Source organism: Danio rerio, chromosome 20 (assembly GCF_052040795.2).
Source record: "Danio rerio strain M-AB ecotype USA chromosome 20, GRCz13ab, whole genome shotgun sequence".
Taxonomy (NCBI): Eukaryota; Metazoa; Chordata; class Actinopteri; order Cypriniformes; family Danionidae; genus Danio; species Danio rerio.
Window position 1 is genome coordinate 15,344,963 of NC_141040.1, and position 27,000 is coordinate 15,371,962.

A 27,000-nucleotide genomic window follows, 5' to 3' on the forward strand; every position below is an offset into this window, starting at 1 on the left:
TTGCATTTTGCCTACGCACTTGAAAAAATTTCTATACAGTTCTGTAATGTACTTATTTAATTATTACATATATACATTTTGTAAATTTGTATTTTATTTACAGTTACCCCCTGACATGCATATATATTTGGTTGTAAAATGTTATATGCTGTTCTTGAAATTGAAAAAAAAAATTTTAACTCAGGGTTTTGTCTAAATAAAATATTGAAGCGTCAAGGATATCAGATATTCTAGACTACACGTTGCTTCATGATCACTCTTCACGTTATATAATTTATAGAAAGAACATTAATTGTCTTTCACTATGGTACACTACATGAAAAGTATTAATTGATCAAAGTATTGATTGATACAAATTGATAAGGGAGCACCATGGTAGATACTGAAAGCTTGTCAGACATGGAGAAGTGAATTGATAGAGTGAATTGATGACGGAAATTACATTTTTGGGTAAACTTCTAAGATTTGGGTGAACTTATAACTTATATCGCTATAAGTGAATAGCAGCCACCAAGCCTCTTAAAGTCTCTCAAGTCAAGAATTGTGTGATTTAAGTTATACATATTTAAATATTGTATAAAAGTACTTTCTTATGAATGAGTCACTGAATCATTTGTCACTCGATTTGTTCAAAGCAGTCTATTCATTCAGTAATGAAACACCACTGTGTTGCTTATAAATGCAGAACAGTTGTGCTGTGTATTTGTTTGTAAGTAACTTTGCTGAAGAAAAAGCGCACACACTTCTCTTTCAAAATAGTTTAACATGTCTAAAGTAGCCTAACATTGTCTAAATAAGCTTAAAACTCCTTTTGTATTGACTATAAAATTTGTATTTTGGCTGAACTATCCCTTTAACCATTGTTTAAATTAATTATTACCAGACTCCGTTTCCTCGTTCAACAACACATGGATTTACACCTAAAACTGGAGTGTCGGTTAATATTTTTCTTTTCTTTTAATTTATTTTTTATTTTTTTGCAAGAGCAGGGCAGTACATTCACAATGCTTTTTGCTTAAGATGCTGTAAGGCTGCCAGGTAAAGAAAATAGCTAAAAAGCCAGTGATTTACTATAGTAACTGCCTTCTAACTCATTATAAATGTAAGCAGCCCTGATAATAAACAATACCATTGGCGATATAGCAAACAGCCATCTCTGGAATAGTTTAGTCCTTGAACAGGGAAAAAAGGTGATTTTACGGACAGTTGTAGACAGTTAAAATGTAACATTGTGCCAATAAAGAACTTAGTAACAGTTTACAAGTATAAGGGACTAAATCTAATGCTGCTGTTGGTTTTGTTTAATCCACGATCATGATAATAAAGAACCTCAAGCCAAATTATTTAAAAAATAACGTGTGGTACAGTATACAAACTCAATGATTCATCGTAGAGACCTCTGTCTATTGCACAACCAGGTTTCTGCTCTCAAAGGTGACAAGGCAGATGGGCACGTTTTTGTGCAAATGTTGGACCAAAAAAAGTGTGATATACAACCTAAAAAAGGTTCTTTTTAACAAAAGCAGTGACCATAAATGTGAGAATGCATTTAGACACCATGATAAACCTCTGTTTAAAAAGTCCACAGGTGGTTTATAGTGCTGTGCAGAAAGGAGAGGAGGGGCTTCTACGTTTTAGAGTATAAAGCAGCACCATTTACAGTAATATTATTAAAGTTTCTTTTGCACCTTTATATGTCACAGACTACCTTGAGTGGTGAACGTTGAGGAAGATTGGTATTGTAAATACTTCTCTGTAAATGTTTCATGTGAAACCAGTGCTCAGTCAATGAAAGTCAAGATGTTACAGTGTGACTGAATGATTTCAAGGCCTTTTTGGGGGGAGAGGCTGAATGGATTTTAAATCCTAGCCATGAATGCCTCTTTGACAGTGTCCTTTAATCACAGAACTAGATTCAAAGGGACAGTTCACACTAAACTAAAAATTCTATCATTTGCTCACCCTTCACTTGTTTCAAACCTCGATGAGTTTCTTCTGTTAAACACAAAATAATATATTATGAAGAAATCTACATTCTATTGACTTGATGGTATTTGTTTTTACAATTATAGATGTCAGTGGTAAACGCTCTTTAAAGTATCTTGTTTTGTGTTCATCAGAAGAAAAAAACTCAAAGGTTTGGAAGTACTCGAAAATGTATAAATAGTGAGTAAATTTTAATTTTTGAGTGAACGATCCCTTTAATCTCTGTCAACCACGGAGCTAAAACCAAATCAAAATCTAGAAGCAAAACCTTCATGCACATCCCCAACTGCGACAACATCACGAGGATAAAGATCAACATTTCCGTTGGAAATACAAATGTGGATCATTTCGGTAGAACTGCTTTGCACAATGTTTTAAGCAGTAGTTACTTTGCAAATGAGATTGCAATTTTAATTCCGAATAAAGTCAATGCTAGTCAAGTTTAGAGTCTTTTTTGATTCTGTTTGTGGGAATGATAAAATGATGATGCTGTGACAAGAGTTTTGTGCCAGTGCTTTAGAGCAAATTTTCTGAATAAAAAGTCCTAACTGTGCCTATTCTGAGGCTCAAACTTTGACTTTGTTCAGACATGTAGCAATATCCGACTTTTACTTATCCTTTTGTTGATTGAAACTAAATGACAATTTATTGAAGAACATCTCAATGTTAAAATAAAATAAGTATCACCTTACAAGCGTTTTTTCTTTCAATTATTTAACCATAAAATGTCGAATTTTATGGAGACAATGTCACATTTTATATTGCATTCGTTTGCAAAAATCCCTCACAAAACTGTGTTCTTTTGGGAAAATTAGCATTCTTTTGCATAATTAATAGAGCCGTCTGTCAGGTTCCATAAATTAAAGTAATTTCTTTTCTCCATAGGGAAATATATTTTTAATGATATTTGGTACACCATTAAAGACAGACCTTACACTTAGAAAATGCTTGCGTATATACTTTTTTTTTGTTCTTTCTATAGATACAACTAATTACTTGTATATATAAAAAACAGCAAATTTCAACTTTACTTAAATGTATATAAATAATAGAATATCTCTGGCACTTTTAATTTGATTTTGTCATTAGCATTGCTTCGTGGAATTGTAGTTTCTTCTCCTCAATACAACTATTAAAGGGTTGGTTAACATAAAATTACAACTCTGTCATTAATTACTCAGCTTACTCAATTTCCAAACCTCTTTGTTATGTTTAGAACATAAATTAAAATATTTTAGATGAAATCAGAGAGCTCTTTTATCCTTCATAGACAACAAAGGTCCCGAGATGAATGAACGGAAAACATTCCATGTGATTGGTTTAACTGTAATCATGTCAAGCTCCAAAAACATTTGGAGTTTCGTGTGCTAAAAACTGTAAAAACAACTTTGTTCATCAATGTCTTCTGTCACATTAATTCAGAGTGTGTGTGAGTTAACTACAGGCAATTGGTGTATCTGTCTGCGTACTGCAAGACAGGGGCATAACATGACCGTGCGCAACTTGTAGTAAATTAGAGAGGCATAACTTGCAGTTATCGAGATCTCATTGAACCATTGAGATGTCACAATGAGATGTTGTTGGCAAGATGGCAGAAATACTTAACAGAGAGCATTTTCAGCATTTTTTTCATTAGTTTTCTCCAAAAACATCCACAACTAATTCTTTAGATTTATTGAAAGCCTCCACCAATTGTGACTGTACGTTAATAACTGCAACTTTTGTTTTTATTGTTGGAGTAGGTGTAAACGTTAATAACTGATGGTTGGGTTTAGGGTAGGGGTAGGTGTAAACGTTAATAACTGATGGTTGGGTTTAGGGTTGGGGTAGGTGTAAACGTTAATAACTAATGGTTGGGTTTAGGGTAGGGGTAGGTGTAGACGTTAATAACTGATGGTTAGGGTTTAGGGTTGGGGTAGGTGTAGACGTTAATAACTGATGGTTAGGGTTTAGGGTTGGGGTAGGTGTAGACGTTAATAACTGATGGTTGGGATAAGGGTTGGGGTAGGTGAAGAGGTTAATAACTGATGGTTGGGTTTAGGGTTGGGGTAAGTGTAGACGTTAATAACTGATGGTTGGGTTTAGGATTGGGGTGAGTGTAGAGTTTAATAACTGATGGTTGGGTTTAGGATTGGGGTAGGTTTAGACGTTAATAACTAATGGTTGGGATAAGGGTTGGGGTAGGTGTAGACGGTAATAACTATGATGGTTGGGTTTAGGGTTGGGGAAGGTGTAGACGTTAATAATTATGATGTTTGGGTTAGGGGTTGTGATAAGTGTAGACGTTAATAACTGTGATTGTTGGGTTTAGGATTTAGGTAGGTATAGATGTTAGTAACTGATGGTTGGCTTTAAGTTTGGAGTAGGTATAGACGTTAATAACTGATGGTTGGCTTTAAGTTTGGGGTAGGTATAGACGTTAATAACTGATGGTTAGGTTAAGGGCTGAGGTAGATGTAGATTCTAATAACTGTGAGGGTTGGGTTTAGGGTTGGGGTAAGTTTAGATGTTAATAACTGATGGTTGGGTTAGGGGTTAGGGTAGATGTAAAAGTTATTGACTGTGATGGTTAGGATTATGGTTGGGTAGATGTAGACATTAATAACTGTGAGAGTTGGGTTTAGGGTTGGGGTAGGTATAGATATTAATATCTGATGGTTATGTTAAGGGTGGGGTAGATGTATATGTTAATAACTGTGATGGTTGGGTTTAGGGTTTGGGGTAGGTGTAGAAGTTAATAACTGTGATGGTTGGGTTTAGGATTGGGGTAGGTGTAGAAGTTAATAACTATGATGGTTGGGTTAGGGTTTGGGGTAGATGTAGACGTTAATAACTGTGATGGTTGGGTTTATGATTGGGGTGGGTGTAGAAGTTAATAACTGCGATGGTTGGGTTAGGGTTTGGGGTAGGGGTAGACGTTAATAACTGTGATGGTTGGGTTAGGGTTTGGGGTAGGGGTAGACGTTAATAACTGTGATGGTTGGGTCAGGGGTGGGTGTAGCAGTTAATAACTGTGATGGTTGGATTTGAGTGTGGAGTAGGTGTAAAAGTTAATAATTGTGATGGTTGGGTTAGAGTTTGGGGTAGGTGTAGAAGTTAATAACTTTGATGGTTGGGTTTGGGTTTGGGGTAGGTGTAGAAGTTAATAATTGTGATGGTTGGGTTTAGGATTGGGGTAGGTGTAGAAGTTAATAACTTTGATGGTTGGGTTAGGGTTTGGGGTAGGTGTAGAAGTTAATAACTTTGATGGTTGGGTTAGGGTTTGGGGTAGGTGTAGAAGTTAATAACTGTGATGGTTGGGTCAGGGGTGGGTGTAGCAGTTAATAACTGTGATGGTTGGATTTGAGTGTGGAGTAGGTGTAAAAGTTAATAATTGTGATGGTTGGGTTAGAGTTTGGGGTAGGTGTAGAAGTTAATAACTTTGATGGTTGGGTTTGGGTTTGGGGTAGGTGTAGAAGTTAATAATTGTGATGGTTGGGTTTAGGATTGGGGTAGGTGTAGAAGTTAATAACTTTGATGGTTGGGTTAGGGTTTGGGGTAGGTGTAGAAGTTAATAACTTTGATGGTTGGGTTAGGGTTTGGGGTAGGTGTAGAAGTTAATAACTGTGATGGTTGGGTTAGGGTTTGTAGTAGGTGTAGAAGTTAATAACTGTGATGGTTGGGTTTGAGTGTGGAGTAGGTGTAGATGTTAATAACTGATGCGTACAGCGGCATCTTGCTGAAAACGTAGATTTAATCTCATTAGAGTCAGCAGCACAACATTTTAGCATCGTAATGCCCATAGTACAAGTGCATCCTGACTTTGAGGTGGATAACATTAGCAAACAAAGTCACTTTTACAGTTTTTTTGGTGCACAAAATCTTTTTTGGAGAATGAGAGAGCTTTTGAATTTCAACTACAACATTGTAATTTGCTTTGCGAATGTGAAAGAAGGTCTGAAGGTGAGTAATTAATAATAGAATTGATATTTCTGGTTGAACTGACCCTTTAAGTACACAGTCATTTATATTTTCCTGATTTTCATACACTTGGAAACATTGCGTCATTTAATCGATTGTAAAAATTTAATCGGATTTGTGTGCAGTGTGAACAAAGCCTTAGTTTTGTCCTCTGAATGAACTGAAACACAAACCAGGTGGCAGTAGCTGCATGTGTCGGAGCTGCACCTCTTCCCGTTGAGCTCTGTTTGAGGCATATATAAACTCACCACTCTTCTCAGCTCAGAGTAGATGATGAACAGGAAGAAAACGCGTAACAGACCAGAGGATGGAGCAGAATGGATGTACCCTGTTGGTGAAGCGTAGCATGTGTGTGTTTCATAAGCGTGTTTGGGCTTCAGGGATGTAGATCTCTATGCTGTCGGCTCGCTCTGTAACGGAGCTCTGACGGAAAGAGGCAGCCCGTTTAGCAGCCAAGAGCCTGCGGCGAGCCTCCTGCCTCTGACGGTCCTGCAGATCCAGCGAACGCTCACGCATGATGGCTCCGCGACCTTTAGGAGGTCTCTTTGTAACAGGAGGCGGCCATTTTCTTTCCTGAGGAGGAGAATAGAGTTTATCATCGTATACTGTTTCTTTGTTTATCTGAAAATAAAGAGGTAATGAACTGAGAAATTAAAATTTACTTAATCTTTTGGCATATAAGAGGTTGTTGTACTATAAAAACCTCTTTTATGTTTCAGAACTCAAAACTTTCTTGTTAATCTAGAATGGTTTCTTAATCCTGGGTCCTCATGACCCACAGCTCTCTACATTTTGTATGTGTCTCTTTTCATGTCAGACATCTCTTTTCATGTCAGAAGTTCCCAGCAAAATGGACTTCACAGGATATTTTATCATGGTTTCAACTTGAAGGAAGCATATACAGTGGGTATGCAAAATATTCAAACCCCCTTGAATTTTTCACTCTTATTGCAGCCATTTGCTAAAAGCATTGGTTAATTTTTTTTCTCAATGTACACGCAGCACCCCATATTGACAGAAAAACACAGAATTGTTGACATTTTTGCAGTTTTATTTAAAAAAAGATAAACTGAAATGTCACATGGTCCTAGGTATTTACAAATTTAGCTGTGACACTCATATAAATGACTCATGTGCTGTCTATTTCTTCTGTTCATCCTTGAGATGATTCTACACCTTCATTTGAGTACTGCTGTGTTTGATCATACTGATTGGACTTGATTAGGAAAGCCACACACATGTCTATATAAGACCTTACAGATCACAATGCATGTCAGAGCAAATGAGAATCATGAGGTCAAAAGAACTGTCTGATAAGCTCAGAGACAGAATTGTGGCAAGGCACAGATCAGGCCAAGATTACAAAGAATTTACATTCTGCTGCACTTAAGGTTTGTATGAGCACAGTGGCCTGCACAATCCTTAAATGGAAGATCTTTGGGATGACCAAAACCCTTCCTAGAACTAGCAGTCCAGCCAAACCGAGCCATCGGGGAAGAAGAACCTTGGTGAGAGAAGTAAAGAAGAACCCAAAGATCACTGTGGCTAAGCTCCAGAGATGCAGTCGGGAGATGAGAGAAAGTTGTAGGAAGTCAATCATCACTGCAGTTTTTAACTGCAGGGACTGGACGACTAGTTGCAATCGAGGGGGAGATGAATAGTACAGGGATATGCTGGATGAAAACCTTCTCTAGAGTGCTCAGGACCTCAGACTGGGCTAAAGGTTTACCTTCTAACAAGACAATGACCCTAAGAACACAGCTAAATAATGTGCAGCTGTGCAGTGGCTTCACAACAATTAAAAGACTGTTCTTGAATGGCCCAGCCAGAGCCCTGACTTAAATTCAATTGAGCATCTCTGAAGACACCTATAAATGGCTTTCCATCAACGCTGTTACCATGCAACCTGACAGAACTGGAGAGAATCTGCAAGGAGGAATAGCAGAGGATCCCCAAATCCAGGTGTGAGAAACTTTCATTTTTTCCAAAAACACTCAAAGCTCTATTAGACCAAAAGGGTGCTGTACTAAATACAGAGTAAAGAGTCTATATAATATAATATAATATAATATAATATAATATAATATAATATAATATAATATAATATAATATAATATAATATAATATATTATTATATATTATTATATTTATAATTTAATATAATACAATATATAATAAAATGTTATATAATAAAATATAATATAATAATATTCATTCATTTATTCATTTTCTTTCTGACTTAGTTCCTTTATTAATTTGCGGTTGCCACAGCGTAATGAACTTATCCAGCATATGTTTTATGCAGTGGATGCCCTTTCAGCTGCAACCCATCTCAGGGAAACTATATAATAATACAATATATAATATTATAAAATAATATAATAGAGGACCATGTAATATTTCAGATTTTATTTTTTTAATAAATCTGCAAAAATGTTAAAAAATCAGTTTTTCTGTCAATATACAGTATGGTGCTATGTGTACATTAATGAGGGGAAAAATGAACTGATGATAATTTTAGCAAATGGCTGCAATATAACAAAAAGTTGAACAATTTAAGGGCGTCTAAATACTTTCCGTAACCACTGTTTCATTCAAATGGCATTTTAGAGTGTAATATGTGAATATATATTATGTTTATTTGTGTCACACTTCACATTTCTCTAGTAATAGTGAAAGTGTCATGGATGGATGGCGTCAAACTCCAGGTGAGTTTTCTTCTGTGTTTGGCATGGCTTCATTGTCATTCAGTCTGACATTATGACTGCTGAGATTCAACAGTGGGACATGAGAGTCCTGTTTGTGCAGTCTGACATACTACAATCATTTAGGATTATTAAAAATTGCACAGTGAGCTGAGCAATTTTACGATAAGCTATTGTGGTTCAAAGTAGATTTTTTATATTTTTGTAGAGAAATTAAAGATCTTTTTTAATAAATCAATTAATATTTGCTTCCTAAGCTAGATATTTTCAGGATATTCACTCCTGTCTTCAATGTCACATAATTTCCATGACTCTCTTACCTTCTTCTCTGGGCTGTCCATTAACCTCCAATCATTGCTCTTGATTTGCTGTAGCTCATCAAACTTGGCAGTGACATCATCAATGGAGAGCTGTAGGAGGTCCCAGAATCCAGCTAGATCCTGAGCCGTGGGCCGGGGCATCGCACTGGGGTCCTGTGCACACACACATACACACACACACACACACACACACACACACACACACACACACACACACACACACACACGCACTTTATATCTCATACAAACAACAGTAAGTTACAACTCTGCTCAGATGTTTACACAACCTTGATCTTACACTGTAAAAAAATTCTGTTTATTAGCAGGTTGCAGATTTCATGACTTACAGTTTTATTTACGGTAGGAATTGTATCATGGGATGTTGAACTCTGCTCTTTCAACTTTTGATAATGAGCATTCAACTGTATGTTTTATTCATTCATTAATTTTCCTCCGTCTTAGTTCCTTATTTATCAGAGGTCACCACAGCAGAACAAATCATTCCAGCCACAACCCAGTACTTGGAAATCTGTGTGTTTTTTCAAGTAACTTTTACTAAATGTAATGTAATGTCTATTTATATAGCGCATTTATTGTGTATGGCCATACACCCAAAGCGCTTTACAATCATGAGGGGTGGGGGGTCTCTCAACAACACCACCAGCGTGCAGCATCCACTAGGATGATGCGATGGCAGCCACAGAACAACGACGTCAGTGCGCTCACCAAACACCAGCTATTGGTAGTGTGGAGAGACAGTGACAAAGCCAATTCAGTGGATGGGGATGGCCATAATCGTAAGGACCGATTGAGGGACTTTGGCCAGGACACTGGGGTTACACCCCTACTCTTTACGAGAAGTGCCATGGGATTTTTAATGACCACAGAGAGTCAGGACCTCGGTTTAACGTCTGATCTGAAAGACGACGCCCACTGACAGTATCGTGTGCCCTTCACTTTTTACTAGGGCATTAGGACTCACACAGACTGCAAGTTGAGCTCGCCCTGCTGGCCTCTCTAACACCACTTCCAACAGCAACCTGGCTTTCCCATGTGGTCTCCCATCCAGGTACTGACTAGGCTTAACCCTGCTTAGCTTTAGTGAGGGACTTGTCTTGGGCTGTAGGGTGAGGAATGAAGTTTAGTGATTTAGTTTTAGTGGTTTTAAATGTTATATAATGTATAATATATAGAGAATTAAGTCTGTAAAATAATAGGCAGTTTAAAAGTACAGGCAGTTTATTACAGGCAGGTATATTGTATCGTAATTTACAACATCAAACCAAACAATATATCTTCAAATTAAACTGTTAAAAAAACAATAAAATAACTTTTTTCAAAATTTAAATATCCAAATTGGGAGAAAGATCAAGGTCCCACAATGCAATTAAGAAGCAAAAATAACTTATAATAATCATAATAATAATTAAAAAAAACATGTATGACAAAATACAGAAAATTGTCCATTTTTTTTTTTAAGTGTGGGTCCATAAAATGAATCGCGTTCTTCCTGGATTCTCATGTTTCCTGGATTCCCACATCCTAACAGCATTCCGCTTAGTGGCCAAGTGAAATCACCAATTTGAGAACAAACTGAGGAAGCCAAGACTATTGATTTGAACAAAAATTGTGAACACTTTACAATAAAATAAAAAGTTGTAAATAACTTTCAGTTTGTGGCACAGAGCGATCATTTAGGAGCCGAGCGAGAAGTATAAACTGCACTAAGTGAAAATGAAACCGAAAGCATGCACATAATTTATATAATCAATTGCATTTTAAAGTTATGATTGCGACAAGCATTTAATATGTTTTTCTTTCATAGCAAACATAAAGGGTTGTGCATGAAAATAAATGTTTAACAGTGTCAGCATAACTATTCTAGCCTATATAATGTTGAGTATAATGCAAGAGGGAATCTGATAATGACAAATGTCTAATTTTACCAGAAGAAAAAAATGGTCTAATAATGTTGTCAATGACAAATTGCAAGCATATGTCTCAAACTTAATTATTCAACATCAGATTTATGAGTATTGTATGCTGAAATTTATACTAAATCTAGCATTTTAATCAACAGTAAATCTACAAATAATTTTATTATTATTTGTTTAGGAATAACACTAATAATAGCCTACTTATATTAACCCTTTTTTACATGAAGAAAATCATGAGAAAAAGTCATGAAATCATGATTTTGATTTTAAGCAAAAAAAAATCGAGATTCTCAGTTTAGCCAGCCAGAATCATGCAGCTCTGTCACACTAGAGTTTAAGCTTGCGAAAATCTGTAGTATAAAACGAAATGATTAGACATTAAAAAAGCGAGTGATTGGTCCATGATAGAGTTCACCAAACTTGAACTTTACAACTCAGCGAACTAAAACACATGAGCTAGCATTTCGAGTCTGACGCATTCACATGCTTATGAATGAAGTTCTATGGGGAGTAAAGTGCAGTGTGACCTCAGCTTAAATGTTAGTTAATGAAAATAAGGTCACTCGTTAGTTAGTTAACTGTGTTAACTCACATTGTATGAACTAATGTTAACAAGGCTGAATTTGGATGTTAATAATCCCTTAGCAAATGTTTAACTGCTGTACAAGTTTTGATCATTTTTAGTTCATGTTGGTAAAAAGTTTAACTAATATTAACTACTGTAAACTAAGTGTAAAGTGTAACCCAAAAATCTATTAGTTAGAGTGCAAAAATGTAATGCTTTGAGCAGTGTGAAATGATGCAGTTAGGCTAGTTATTATTCTGCCTTGTGTTATGGTGATTGTGCAGGACAGATATTATTTATAAATGTATTCATAAGTATTATGTTATTTAACGGTAATATTATTATTGTTATATACATAGACAATTATTATTATTATTGCAAGAGCACAATTTTTTGAGCAAAATCATTTGTTTATTAATAGTTATTATTATTAGTTATGTAATATTATTAGTTATTTACTTGACAAAAGGTGTAATGTAAATTACATAAATACCCTGATCCTAATTAATCACTATACCAAGTGGCACAAATTAATCAAATAAAATAAGTAAACACTAGAGGTCACTGTAATACAATTTCACTTTCAACATGTACTATCCAAACGATGAATTGTGAAAGGCAGACTGTTGCCATCTGCACAATATAGCACAATAAACACCAGTTTTTTTTTTTTTTTTTTAAATTATGAGTAAAATATTATGTACAGTCATGACAAATTTCTAAATAAATATGTAATTGAGATTTTTTTTCTCTCTCTGTCAAACAGCACTTGGGTAAAAAATTTGTCAACGGTGTGTATTTTTTTTTATTTATCTATTCATTTCAGAGGCTCTTTCTTTCAACAATTGCAAACTATACTATAATTGCAGGGCGACACAGTGGCGAAGTAGGTAGTGCTGTAGCCTCACAGCAAGAAGATCGCTGATTCGAGCCTCAGCTGGGTCAGTTGGCGTTTCTGTGTGGAGTTTGCATGTTCTTCTTGCGTTTGCATGGGTTTTTTCCGGGTGCTCCAGTTTCTCCCACAGTCCAAAGACATGTGGTATAGGTGAATTGGGTAAAATTGTCCATAGTATATGAATGTGAATGAGTGTGTGTGCATGTTTCCCAGAAAAGGGTTGCGGCTGGAAGGGCATCCGCTGCGTAAAAGCATGCTGGATAAGTTGGTGGTTCATTCTGCTGTGGCGACCCCGGATTAATAAAGGGACTAAGCCGACAAGAAAATGAATGAATTAATGAATGAAGGAATACTATAGTTGCAAACTTTCAGCTACAGATACATAGATAGATAGACAAACAGACCGTCAGATAGACAGATAGAGAGATAGATAGATAGATAGATAGATAGATAGATAGATAGATAGATAGATAGATAGATAGATAGATAGATAGATAGATAGATAGATAGATAGATAGATAGATAGATAGATAGATAGATAGATAGATAGATAGATATTATTCATTCAGCTAATACTCAAAAATTTAATTCACACATCAACTGAAAAGGCACAGACAAAAAGATTGATCTAAAAAATAATAAGAAATTGTATATATATTTTAATGAAGATATCTAAATGCTAAGCTCTATATTTTTTTCTATAAAATATATTATTTTATATACTGTATTTTTATAAAATATATATTTCACTGCAAATTCTATATTTATATGCAAAAATAACTATACACATTATATTCTGTAAACTCTTGCGAACTAAGAAAGCAAAATTCTACAGCTGCAGCAAGCGCAATCATATTATGCAGCACTGTTGCAGTACCTAGTTACCAAGCTGTGGACTGTTTTCAGGTGCAGCCATGGTATCAAGTTCCTTGATTATTATGCCAGAATGAGAGAATTGTTCCTAACTTTTTCCGCCACTCATAGTATTCTGTTACACATTGTAACAGAAGTGTCTAGCTTTAAATAAGAAAATTGTCTCATTTTATTTTATTTTTTTTTTCAGTGAGAAGCTAATGGTCTAATCCGATTCAATGAATTAGGCTAAACTGAGCTAAAAGTGCTTCCACCAGAAACAGAGATTGGCCGAATGGATTAAAAAATGATAAAACTCAACTGTTTAATTCCAGGGAAGTTATTAAAAAAAGTGTACTGTTTCTTTAATTATTATATATTTGGATATTAATCAAGTCTTGATAACATTATAAGTGGACCTCAAAGAATAGAACCAAAAAAATAAATAAAAATAAACGCAGATGTAGAACCTTTGAACGATAGACTGAACCATTTCTCAGTTATAAAGAAAACATCTGCTTTAGTTATTCCGGCTACATCTCCTCCTCTTTGTTTACAATGTTAAGCTGAACTGTTCAGTCAGTTGGAAAGCTCATAGAGAAGACAAGCTGGTCTCTGCCTGTCCCTGCAAATGTATTACAACATCCATCATTTCACAGTCTCCAGAGAGAGAGAGAGAGAGATCCAGACACAATCACTGTCCACTAAACAAACCCTTTAAAGTGTCATTCAACCCACCAAACACCAATTAACGTCAAGAGCTTTTACTCTAACACAGCTTGATACTGGTTAAAGCTTTTTTTTTTCAGGCTAAAATTATAGTTAGTGAAGCTGACTTGGCAACTAATCTGTGTAATTGAGTCAACTAGACCAACAAAACCTATTTAAACAATATTTTACAACGAAACAAGGCTGGATATGTTTAGTTAGCAAAAAATATTCAATACACACTGTAGAAAAATATCTGTACATTTTTCGTAAGCTTGCGACTTTTTTACAATAATTAATGGTTTTAAATTTTATTATGGCATTATATTTTGATGTTAAAAGGTTATATAAATTTTAATTTGTTGATGTTTTTAATAGTATGAAGTCATATATTGTCTTTAATTCTGTTGTAAAATATGGTACAAAAGCCTTTAACTGTAAACTGGCAGTATGTTTTCTGTTATTTTACAGATTTAATTCTATGTTTATTATTTCTTTTACAATATATTGTTTCAAACTACTAATATGTCAATAAAAGTCACTTTCGAACTGTGAACTGTAAAAGTTTAAAGCAGATAAAGCAGACCTCAATGTCCCATAATATAAATCATAACTTTAAATAAAACCCTGAGAATCACAAAATATCTGTTAATTAATGGACATTTTTTTCAGTGTATGTATACTTTCTCACATTTCATTTGTAAATTAATATTAGGCCCTGGACCACAAAACCAGTCAATGGCAAAAAGAAAAAGAAAAAGAAATGATAAAAGTTTGTACGATTGATTTTCTTTTTTCTAAAACATAATTTGCATGTTAACTAAAGCTCATGTTCCATTAAGATATTTTGCAAATGTCCTGCTGTAAATATAGGCTATCAAACCTACACTTCTGATTAGTAATTTGCATTGCTAAGCACTTTATTTAGACTACTTTAAAGGCGAAGGTTTTTGTACACTCACATTACAGATACTCATATAATAATAATAATAATAATAATAATAATAATAATAATAATAATAATAATAATAATAATAATAATAATAATAATATCTTGGGCTACTATTATCCTATCTTTTTAACCCACACATCATCTTTCAATCTCAATTCTACATAAATGACTCATAAATGTCATAAATGACAATTTTTAGGAACAACAAATCATCATTTCTAATTTTACCAAAATAAAATATAATTATGCCTTGATTTTTAATTATTTAATTAGGACAGTAAGGTCTGGCTTTAATTAGACAAAAGTCTTGTCACTTAACTTAACATAAATATAACCAGTAGAATATAAAGTCATGCTGCAGTGGAAAAAGAGTTGTTATTGTGTATCCCACATCTGGCTTTACTGTGTTTTATACTCAACTGTTTTTATTTCAAAATGTATGGGATACTTGTATTTTTGAAAATCTATCAAATAAAATAAAATTCAATTCAATCCTTGCAGGACTCCCAGAGTTCATAAAGATTCTTTAAATTCATTTCAATGCCTCCTCCTCCATCTTACCCCAGATATGCTCAATAATGTTCATTTCTGGTGACTGGGCTGGCCAAACCTGGAGCACCTTATTTGCTTTCAGGAACGTTGATGTGGAGGCTGAAGTATGAGAAGGAGTGCTATCCTGCGGAAGAATTTGCTCTCTCCTGTGGTTTTTAATGTAACGGGCAGCACAAATGTCTTGATACCTCAAGTTGTTAATGTTGCCATCCACTCTGCAGATCTCTCACATGCCCCCCTCCTGAATGTAACCCTAAACCATTATTTTTTTCTTGACTGATTTCTGTGAGAATTTTGGGTCCATGTGGGTCCCAATGTGGGTGGAAAAATCTACCTTCTGCTGTTTCTAAATGGTCAACTAGAAGTCAAGTTATTATTTAATGATCTTACAGCTGAGATTGATGACAAGACTTTTGTCAGGCAGAGTATATCCTGATTTGTAAGGTGAAAAGGTATTATGTTCTGTATAAATATTGTTATGCAAATACAACAACATGCAATCTAATATTTAATCTTACATTGCTTGCTTCTTTTATTTATATTTTTTGGTGTAAACACTCTTTTTTGATAAGATGTATGTCAAGAGGCATGCTGCATCCTTCATGACAGAACTGGTCCATAATTGATGCATGTCAAGAGGCAAAAAGGAGCATTAATGTACTGTTTATCTCATGGGGATCACAGAAATGCCACATACCAGATTTTGCTGACACAGCCAGTAAAACTGCTGGAATTTTTGGGACATGAGGAGGTGAGCACTGCCCACAGCACTCCGGATCTTCCCGAGAACTGCAAAACAATATAAGGTTTAAAACAATGATACATACACAGCAAAGATCAAAATTTGAGAACAATAAATACTTTCCAGATTTTTATTCATATATAAATTTAATCTAACAGCTGTTCACATATTTTATGAGTTTTACATGTCCTGAACAGTATAAAACCAATCAAATTTAAAGATCACTTTTAGATCCTCCCAGTTATCAGTGTTAATCTGATAACTTGTGGTAACTTCTTATATGATTAGCCCTGTTTAAGAGGCAGCTAAAATTTGCAGTTGTCACTAGTTACATCAATTTTTGTCTGAATAAATAGAAGCTCATCGCAGAACAGTTAACATGAGCTAAAAACAGAGTAAATAAATATATATATATATATATATATATATATATATATATATATATATATATATATATATATATATATATATATATATATATATTTATATTCAGTTGAATACAGAATTATTTGCCCCACTTTGAATTTGTTTTATTTCTACAAATATTTCCCAAATTATGTTTGACAGAGCAAAGAAATTTTCACAGTATGTCTGATAATATTTTTTTCTTTTTGAGAAAGTCTTATGGTTTTATTTCGGCTTGAGTAAAAGAGTTTTTAATTATTTAAATGCCATTGTAAGGTCAATTTTTTTTGCCTTTTTAAGCTATATATTTTTGATACTCAACAGAACAAACCATCATTATACAACAACTTACCCAATTACCCAAACCTGCCTAGTTAACCTAATTAACCTAATTAAGCCTTTAAATGTCCCTTGAAGCTGTATAGAAGTGTCTTGAAAAAATATCTAGTAAAATATTATTTACTGTCATCATGGCAAAGATAAAAAAAACAGTTTAGTAGAAATGAGTTATTAAAACTAGAATGTTTAGAAATGTGTTGAAAAATTCTTCTGTTCGTTAAAAAAATTGAGGAAAAAATAAACATTAATTTTGACTTCAACTATTTATAATATATAATATTTAATATTATATATTTATAACACTAAGATTAATGAGCATACAGCCAGTACAGCCAGTGGTTTTACATGCTTCAATATCCATTTCTCGAATTATGTGTAGCCTACTGCATCAACATTGCACTGCACAAGTGCCCTAGAGACCTCAACTTTGATTTTCAGTACACAGGCTCATTGGAAATACATGTCTCCACCAAAAGGATTGCAAAAAATAAAAAATAAACAAATAAATAAAAAGTGCTAAAAATAAATTCTACAGACAGTAAAACAATGTGTGCTCTTTTAACAATTCCTCAAGCAAATCCATAAAGACTTGCTTTCACACTAGTATCTCAAAGTTATCTCAAACACTTTTTTACATAGAGCAAGTCTTGTAAATGAATAGAATTTGTAAACTAAAAAAAAAAAATATTCCTGAGGGACGTTTAGACAATAGAAATTTACTTTTGACACTGTTTCAATTAACTAAAACTTCTATGTTAAGCACAATCAATGCTAATGCCAAAAAAACAAAAAACAAAACAAAAAATTTAAATCATCAATTTGAAACTGCCATGAAAAGTGTAATGTATGAAAGTGCAAAAAATGTTGCTGTAGCTAAATATTTTTTTTATGAGCCTAGGTTGTAAACTAGTTAAGAGCAGCTATGGGATTGTTTTGTTTATATTCATCATCTGTTTTTGGTTGTCCTGCACACTCACTTTCCTCTGACAGGTCGTGCTCCTCTGCTTCTCTCTCCATGTCTTTACACCATCCCTCCAATCGTTTGGTTTCACTGTGCAGAAGCTGCATGAACCAGCTGCCGTCGCGGCGGAGCGGAGACACACGGCCCGACTCAGCTGCTTCATGAGCAGGTTCCACCAGCCAGGGTTCGGGCTGCGGGCTGGGCGGCCCGCTGGAGGGCCGGTAGTCCTCACGATAACTAAAGAGACCCTGTGTGCGTACAGTCCGAACCACATTGTACTGTGTAGGTGTACTGGGTTCAGAATGTCTCTGAAAACCTCCAAACTGCAAACTCTTGTCTTCGGTTGAAGGAAAACCCTCCATTTCCAAATCTGCCTGAACTGCCGTCGTCACACTGTTAGACCGTTTAAAGCGTCCAAGTCTGAAAGTGAACAGAATGACAATATTAACAAACAGTTTATGTGCTTACACTCAGAAAAGTGCAATTCATATATATCCATCTCTTCACAATCTTGTTTTATATTGGCTCAAGAAATTCAAATTGATGCTGAGTTTAAGTCCTCCTGGGATGCTTGTACTTAATCGCAAGTAGCCATGTAGTAAGCAGGATAAAGTACCTCCAGGCAGTTGTTATCACAGAATAATCCCAGACAGGCTTATTGGTGACCTGATGTGAAAGGGAGCACTGTTATATAAGACTAAAGGACATTATTCTGTGAAAACAACTGTCTGGGTGTACTTTATTGTACTGTATATATTTATATATATATATATATATATATATATATATATATATATATATATATATATATATATATATATATATATATATATAGCAAGTATTTGGTTTTAGGTGGTCTCCTTGTCAAGTTCATCTCAGATAGTCAAGCTTGTGTTCAGCAAGTCTTTTAACTGACCACCAGCTAATTATGGTCTCAACCCATCTAGTATAAAGATGCTAACAAAAGGTTAAAACATAGCAGTACATAAAAACCATGTCAAGAACAGTGCGAAAGCTCTAAAAATCATGCTAACCACTTGTTAAAACATGCTAGCAGCGTGCTAAACTGTAAATATTTTTAAAAACATTTCAGCATGTGACATCTTGAAGAGCTACTGATTTTAAAAGGTATTAACATGTTTAGTTCTGTAAATGAAATGTCCTGTACTGTATATAATGGATCAATAAACTTACCTCTTCTCGTCCTCTACCTGGATGCCCACAGAATGATACTGCGGGAGACCTTTACTATCTGTCTCAGAATCTGTGGCAGCTTCCACCTAAAGGAAGAAAAAGCAAAAGAAGATATTAAGTGATGAAAAGTCAGAAGGAGAATGTATAAATCTACAATACTACTGAGCATCTGAGGTTAACCGAAGAGAAGAGATAGCTGCAAGCTGCAATTATGCGGCCAAGAACATCACTGAGATCATGTACACTGCATTAAGCCTGATCCAGTTAAATAAATCACTATAATTTTCATACCAATTACTTCAAAAATCAGAATTCATCACATTTTTCCAAGAAATTTTCCTGCAAACTCGGTTACCGTGTTGAATTTAATTTTGATAAAACCCAAGTTCTTTATTTTGAAACCACTAGCTAAAGAAGTTCCCATGTAACTTCACAGCAAGGCAAATGAAAAATGAAGAGTTTCTTACTCCCTTCCAACGCAGAAAATAACATCACTGGTTCCAACAACATGAAAGCTGTGTTAATGTAGTTTTACTTACTACCTTACAAATTGACAATTTCACCAAAAAATGTTAAGATTTCACTTAAAAAAAAACATACACATGTATTTGACAGTACACACAAAAGTGTATTTCCATAAGCAAAAAAGAATAATTTGTGCCAAAAGTATTTAAAGGCACAGTATGTAATTTTTGCCACTAGAGGGCAAGTATTAACAACAAACAAAGGCTAATTTGATGATACCATAAGTGTAGATTCATGTGAGTTGTGGTCTTCGTTACATTCTACAGAAATTATGCTTATGGATGAGCTTAAGTATTCAATACAATATTAGTAAAGCTTTTTTGGGGTTTTCCTGTTTTCCATAAAACCAAACAAGAAATCGAGAATGTGTGATGTCATTAGCATGAACACACAAAACATAGTCTGTGTCAATTAAAGTTGCTTATTTTTCTGGATTTGAACATTTGGGATAATGCCACATAAGTCAGAAAAACATATAAAACTTTTTTTTGTCTTTTTGCGATATTTTTGTGGGAAAAAAACCCACATATTGAGTCGTAAACTACAACCCTAATTCCAGAAAAATTAGGACAATTTTTGGACCCACTTTATATTAAGCGTCGCTTATTCCTGTGAACTTACATGGTAACTGGAGGTGTAAGTAGTATGTAACTACAGTGTACAGTGTGTACACGTTGGTACATAGTATTTACTTGTGTAATATTGGTGTAACTACACACATGTAACAACACAATAAAATGTGTAAGTTCAAATGTGTAAAAGGACATTAATAACAAAATCTTTGATAAATACCCCAAACTGATCAAATTGAAAAGGAATACATAATACCTTTACTGGGGTAATTTTTTTAAGGCAATCTGTGCCTCAACTTCACTTCTTACTGTAATTTGTGTTCTTCACCCAGCAATGAATATAAGTGCCAGAGCAATATACTTACACCATAATGTAATATTGCTACAGTTATACAATGTCCTGCGGGTAATGTAGACACATTAGGACAGACCCAGATGAGAAAACAACAGCTCAGAGGCACATATGAGCCTTTTATTAAAGAGCTGTCATTTCCCAGACACTCTGTTATCTGAAGCAATTTACTGTAACACTTACTGTAAGGAAAACCCCTAAAGCTGTTCGCTCAAGAGCCCAATGAATGAAGACAGAGTAAGCAGTTACAGTTCACCATACTTTTCCAGACTGTAACCAATCATTGAAAACAGGGTTTATTGCGAAGCGTAAGGTTTTTTTTTTATATAAAATATTCACCTTCCTTTGATTCTTTTTTTTGGGGGGATGCTTAATAAACGTTGGCAGTGACAGCTAGTCTTTTTAAAATCCAGACTAATGAGACTCTGTAAGTTGCATCATGAACATAGTGATGAATTTTAAGCAAGTTCAAAGGAGTTCAAACCTCCTTCCTCTGGAGGTTTATGACTTATTGATGCACTTTCTGTCTGTAAACATAGAAGTCTTTCGTCTTTCATTTCATAAAAGTCAATTCACTTAAAAGTGTCAGTAATGCTCTTAATTCATCCCCACTCAAAAAGTGGGAGAATCCAATACTACAATTGTTTGAAGTACCTGTAACTAAGATGATTATATTTTATCATTATCTGCCTTTTACATCTTTATGAAACATGGTTACACTGCAGGCCTGTAGTCAGGGGGTGGTGGTGGGGGTTTGGGGTTCGGGTGGTTCAAAAAACCCACCCCCCTCTGATAAAAGGTCCTGAATTTGTCCCATACATGAGCTCGTTTGTCTTATTTTGACTGCTATGCCATCATAAATTGCAAAAGTAACCCACCAAATGTAAACAATTCTAGTTCAACTGTGCAAAAAAAAAAAAAATATATATATATATATAGAATCTGACACAAGTGAAGTCATCTTTTACTACAAGTAATTCTGAATCTTAGACCTTATTCTTCAAAGAAAAAAATAATAAAGCACCAAAAGTAACTCATATTAAAGGCTATTTTTGCCATTGATGAACTATAAAAATGTTTTTTTCTTTATTGTAAGTATTTAGCAAATGTTTTGGTACATCAAAAAGTGTGGTTATGATGACCATCTGACAAGCTATTCCTGCTAAAAATAGTGCTTAAAATGTCACTAAAATGTGGTACTTAAACCTCCTAATTAAACAGAAAATAAGATGAATAACTGCAAAAAGGTCTACTTTTTGAAAAAAAGAACCACCCTTTTCACCAGGCTGGCAACAGGGCTGTACTGTAAAAAGCGATTAGTTGACTTTACTTTTAAAATGTGGGCACACTCATTGCCTTTGAAGTGATTAGTTGACTTTACTTTTAAAATGTGGGCACACTCATTGCCTTTGAAGTGATTAGTTGACTTTACTTTTAAAGTGAGTTTACCCATTGCCTTTGAAGTGATTTGTTGACTTTTAAAATGTGAGCAAACCCATAGACTTTAAAGTGATTAGTTGACTTTACTATAAAGTGAGTAAACCTATTTCTTTTAAAGGGGTGGTCCACCACTGGGGTGGTGTATTGTAGCTGTGTGGATATAAACAGCATCTCAAGCTCAAAGTTCAATGCAAAAGGAGATCTTAGTTTTTATAGAGTTAGCTTAGCAAAGCCTACAATGAACAAATTTTGGGGACTAAAAAAAAAATACTTCCAGCCCTTGTGAGATCACAAAGGTTCTTTTACCGCGCACACACACTGCGCAGCTAATGGCCGTGGCCAGAGGCGATGTAACGTAGCAGAGATGGAGTTAAAAATGCGTCTAAACGCTGCTATTTCCAAAGAGCTTTGTCTGTTTCTGTATTTGGGCTTCCAAAGGACACGACACCAAGACAGAAGTGCTTACAGTTCAATATTAATTATGTTCCAGGGAATTATAAAATACATAGCAAGCATGATATGACAAAACAGCTCCAGAATCTCTCCCAGTTCGGTGCTGGATTCGGTTAAAATCTCCTCAACGCAGAAGCTGTGAACTACAACCTGTAAAAGTGTTTTTATTTGTTAAAATTGATCATGACATGTACAGTGTCTATCGTTAACGGTATGCTGTAGCAACAATGTAAACAATGGGAAATGCTGATTTGCACCACAAACGATTTAGCTACAAATTCATATTTATCAGTCAAACTTCACCAGTGCGTTCGTGTCTCTCTATGTGTGTGCATGACTTTGCTTTCATTCTCTTTAGGCAGCTTTTGCATGCGTTTTACATCTCAGATAATGAAGTCGCAAAAGATATGTGGATGATTCATATTACTTACACCGGCATATTCTGGATATATGTGAAAGATGTCGTGTAACGTGTTGAGTTAAAAAAAAATACAGGACAGCTCTCCTAACTCGTGTAGCAGCAGAAAAATAAACCAAGGCTCACACAGGTCCCATCACACATCTTGTGCTTTATTCTTCTGTCACAATATAATATAGAAAATATTTTAATCGAAGCATCAGAGAAAAAGAAAGTCCTGCGCACATGCGCTTGTAACAGAAAGTTCACACATTCACACACACACACAAGGATGAGGTCTCTTAAAGGAGCCGCACCCCATTTTTACTTGTTATATACACTTGTCAGATTTTATTTTAGACAGCAGGCACGAGGTTGACTGACAGGTTTACACAGCAAAAAAGCATGCGCTTGTACTGGCGTGACGTGGAGCCAATCTGCGAATTGCATTACATAATGACAGAGACCAATCAGAGTGACTTGACAGGCCTTTACTCAACTAGGAAATATATTATCAGTCGTTTGTATGTTAGCTGAAAAGCTGTGTATATTCAAAGTTAGATTTATGAAAAAAATAACATGATTTCCTTCAAGTAAAACATGAGCACACATTGTTTTGCATCTTATAAACACAACCAGGCCTTAAAATTTCATTCTGGACCACCCTTTAAAATTGTTCTGTATTTTTGTATTTGTTTTGGATGCAGTGACAAAGTCACATATTTTGCCAAACAGATGCACAAGTTTTGACACTCATAAACTATCATAAAAGTCCTCGTGGGACATCTTTTATAAACTATGACAATTCACATTCATTGAAAAGTAAGAGTAATTAATAAATTCATATTTCTTCAGTTTCACGCTCAGGCACGCTTTGCGTTCACACAAGATGTGTACCTGTTCCAACCAGGCCAGGGCCACCCAACCGAACCATGCCCAGATGTGATTCGGAGCACTTACACTTGTCAAACAGACCGGGAAATGGGGCTCAAATGCACCCAGGCATAGTTCGGAGAGTCTAGATAAAAATGTTTATCGTTGAATACTATAGACTTATGAGTTAGTATTACTCTGAAGTGCTTCTCAAATATTTAATTATGCTATCATTGCCAATGTCTTGAATTGACTTCCCAGGGAATGGTAGAACTTAGAGCAATATATGTAAAAATATATATTAATCTTAAGCTCTGGATCAACTCATCATATGATCTGGATGTGAAAACAGGTATAATTTTCTCGTGCTTCATCATATATAAAATCAAATGAATTTGTTAGATGAGCAGTTTAACGGTCGGGTGGTTTGAGTTCTAGATTTAGCTAAATAAGTTAATTCAGCCTTTGTGGATTTGATTGCTAATGATAGCTTTATGGATGTCATATTCTCTTCATCTCCACAGCTGTGCACTGCGGTTGCTTGTTGGTCTGCTGTGTGAACAAGCCCACAGAGAGAAGCGGCATCATTAATCTTTGTTGTTCAGGGTCAATCTGCAATCTCATCTTCTCTGCCACAGAATCTGGCTATATGAGGAGTCTTTGTGTGCACTTTCTGGGTGGGTGACTCACAGTCTGAATGCCGCTGGCTATTTTTGGATTGGAGGCGAGACGCAAGTCAATGAGTTCACAAAGAGGCAGTGTCAGTTTTTATGACAATAAGGTGTAGTGGTGGAAATTGTGATTCTTTGAAGGAATTGGATCATTTTTAGTTGGTTCGCCAAAATAAATTGTCATATTCATTCACTGATATGTTCATTGGCCACTTTTTTACATTTCATAAATAAGCCAGAAGGTGATGAAAAACTGTAACTTTAGAGGCGGTCATTTTGACCATTTTTAAATTTGACAATTTAGTAACTTTTATTAAACCGATATAACTATAATTCATTGTAAGTCATTCTATGTCAGCAAATTATGGTTGTTTGGTGTCTAACAGCACATTTCTTTTGGTAAGTCTAATCCCTAAGCTCTAATCCTTACAAAACTGTCACTCCAGAGGGTAAACCTTTTGAAAGGATTAGGGCAAATGGAAGACCATGCTGTCAATCCCTCTGTCCTGACATCTTTTCCTTGTGTCCCTCTCCCACTTCCGGAAGTGGTGAAGTTAGGACATAAGGAAAGGAACAGAGGATGCACAAATAGGAATTGAGAAGCACTCAATAGATTGTGTGAACAACAATGATGCTTTTACGAAATAATTTGCTAACAGATTACTAAAAAGGAGGCTCACCTGTATCCCGATGGAAGATCGTGGAGTCTTGAGGTATTCCTCTGCTTTGGACACCAGGATGGCCTTGTCACAGGTCTGGACTGAGCTGTAGCTCCCTGCAGATGTGAGGCGTTTAGAAGCGGACTCCATTGCAAGAGTCACAGCTTTAGCGCTGTCCAGGCTGTCGGTGGAGTTGTATATGACCCGACCAAGGCTGTCCTGTGCCCAGATTGTGCCACGCGGCAGCCGACTCTCATGATAGGCATCTTGCGTTGATTCTGTGCTGCTCTGGGCTGTAACGGAAATCACCGGCTTAGTGGTGGATCGAGGAGGGACAGGTGGAGGAGTCTTCTTGTAGTCTGGTGTATATGTTACTGTCGCTATGAAAACAAACAAATCAACAGTATGTTAGATTTCAAAGAAAATTAAGCATTATCAGAAGTATGGGTAGATTTGGAACCTTTTGATTTTAAAGAGTACCCTGGCTATCAAGACTGAAATATTTAGACAAAACACAACATATTTACATTATTCAAAAAAAGTCCATTTATTTTGTACCATCGAGCATCACCATTATTTTCGATGATGTAACCTGGTTGCTCACCCTCTGGTGGCGTTCCTATTGTAATCACAGCACAACTGGTGATACAAAATGCTCATATGATGCCACATTTGCTTTTTGTTGTAATTTACAGTCAAAGGGATATTGGTTTTAATTTTTGTTGATTTTTCCCCTACAATGAGTTACATTACAACAATAAATGCTTCCAGATATCGAATAAAATCTATGTTGTAAATTTACAGTAAGAACTCAACAATCAAAGATGTCGTTGTGGGTAGCTGGCATGGTTTGGGGCTCCTATGTACTTGTATTGTTGTATTGTTGTTTGTTTGTTTGTTGTGTTATAAATAATTTTATTCCAATTAGTTTTATTAGGAAAAAACATCCTGTTTATGTTTATGTCCGTAAACTACATTTCCAGAAGGAGGTGTGGTGTCTACACTCTTTGGGAGAACACTAAATGACCAATCACTCTGAAGAGCAAGAAGATGGGCCAATAAATGCCTATGAGTGCAGCTCCCACAGATGCTGGTAATTAATCATAGCAAGTATATTACCAGCACATGAGGGAGAGTGAGTCAGACTATTGATCGCTTAAAGTCTAGTTCACACTACGGAATTTTAAGCCTGATTTGGAAGTTAACAAGCTCGCCGACAGATCGTTTTGTGATCTTGAAAAAATTTGCACGTGCTCGGCACTCGGCAGTCTTTATGTGTGAACTACTGAACAATGCATCAAAGAGGCTCGCTGAAGCGTCGCTGACACCTCCAGACAAAAATTTGATATCTAGCATGCTGAATATTCCAGAGCAGTCGGCCGACTTGACCCCACGTGCGGTCAGATGTATTGACTAGCTGCAGCCAATGAGAGAGCATATCAGTATGTGCTGAATGGCCGTGTGCTCAGGAGAGCAACAGAAACGTCTGTGATTGGCCATAATGGGCATCGATGCACTCGCTTCTTTCTGCGCTAACAAGAACTCAAGAATAGGCTATATTAACAGTGGAACTAGAATTTTGTAACTATTAGAATCATTCTGACCATTCTCATATAACACATCCTATTGTCACATAATATTTACATTCAAAACTTTTATTGAGACATTGAAAATTATTCTTTGTTTGTCTCATCACAAGGTAGAGATGTTCAGGGGCCTGTTTCAGTAAGGAGGTTCAAACAACTCAGAGTTTAAACTTGAACTCTGAGTTGATTTACCGAGAGATTAAAAACTCAGAGTTTTCGGTTTCAGAACAGCTGATCTGAGTTGGGTCAATCAATTTCAAGTAGACCAACTCAGAGTTAAGCGAGCACACCGTGACTTTAAAAAGGCATTATCAATGGAGCGCAGACATTACGAGTGACTATGGCAATATCTTATAAAAGAGATCACCATTTCTTTCTCCAGCTGAACTTGATGTTCTC

The 27,000-nt window shown here is 35.4% G+C and overlaps 1 protein-coding gene and 1 long non-coding RNA gene across 4 annotated transcripts in view; one reads left to right on the plus strand and one right to left on the minus strand.

Annotated features, from left to right (window-relative positions):
• The first annotated feature begins 979 nt into the window (after nucleotides 1-979).
• LOC147832161 (uncharacterized) lies at nucleotides 980-6,399 on the plus strand. The gene is made up of 4 exons (XR_015518227.1): nucleotides 980-3,772; nucleotides 4,001-4,206; nucleotides 4,298-5,119; nucleotides 5,574-6,399. It is a non-coding gene; the product is annotated as an uncharacterized LOC147832161 (long non-coding RNA).
• The window catches only part of dlgap2b (discs, large (Drosophila) homolog-associated protein 2b), a 309,310-nt gene continuing 288,013 nt past the window's right edge, over nucleotides 5,704-27,000 (minus strand). For 2 of the 3 annotated variants that reach the window (XM_087297888.1, XM_087297887.1), the window contains exons 8-13: nucleotides 25,037-25,395; nucleotides 19,074-19,159; nucleotides 17,896-18,299; nucleotides 16,130-16,221; nucleotides 8,972-9,124; nucleotides 6,033-6,519 (exon numbers count right to left, since the gene is read on the minus strand). In XM_087297888.1, the coding sequence (XP_087154014.1) occupies nucleotides 6,304-6,519; nucleotides 8,972-9,124; nucleotides 16,130-16,221; nucleotides 17,896-18,299; nucleotides 19,074-19,159; nucleotides 25,037-25,395 (1,310 nt within the window). In that variant the 3' untranslated portion in view covers nucleotides 6,033-6,303. Of the gene's footprint in view, nucleotides 6,520-8,971; nucleotides 9,125-16,129; nucleotides 16,222-17,895; nucleotides 18,300-19,073; nucleotides 19,160-25,036; nucleotides 25,396-27,000 lie in introns of all 3 variants that reach the window. The other variant, NM_001442641.1, reaches the window with a different exon arrangement.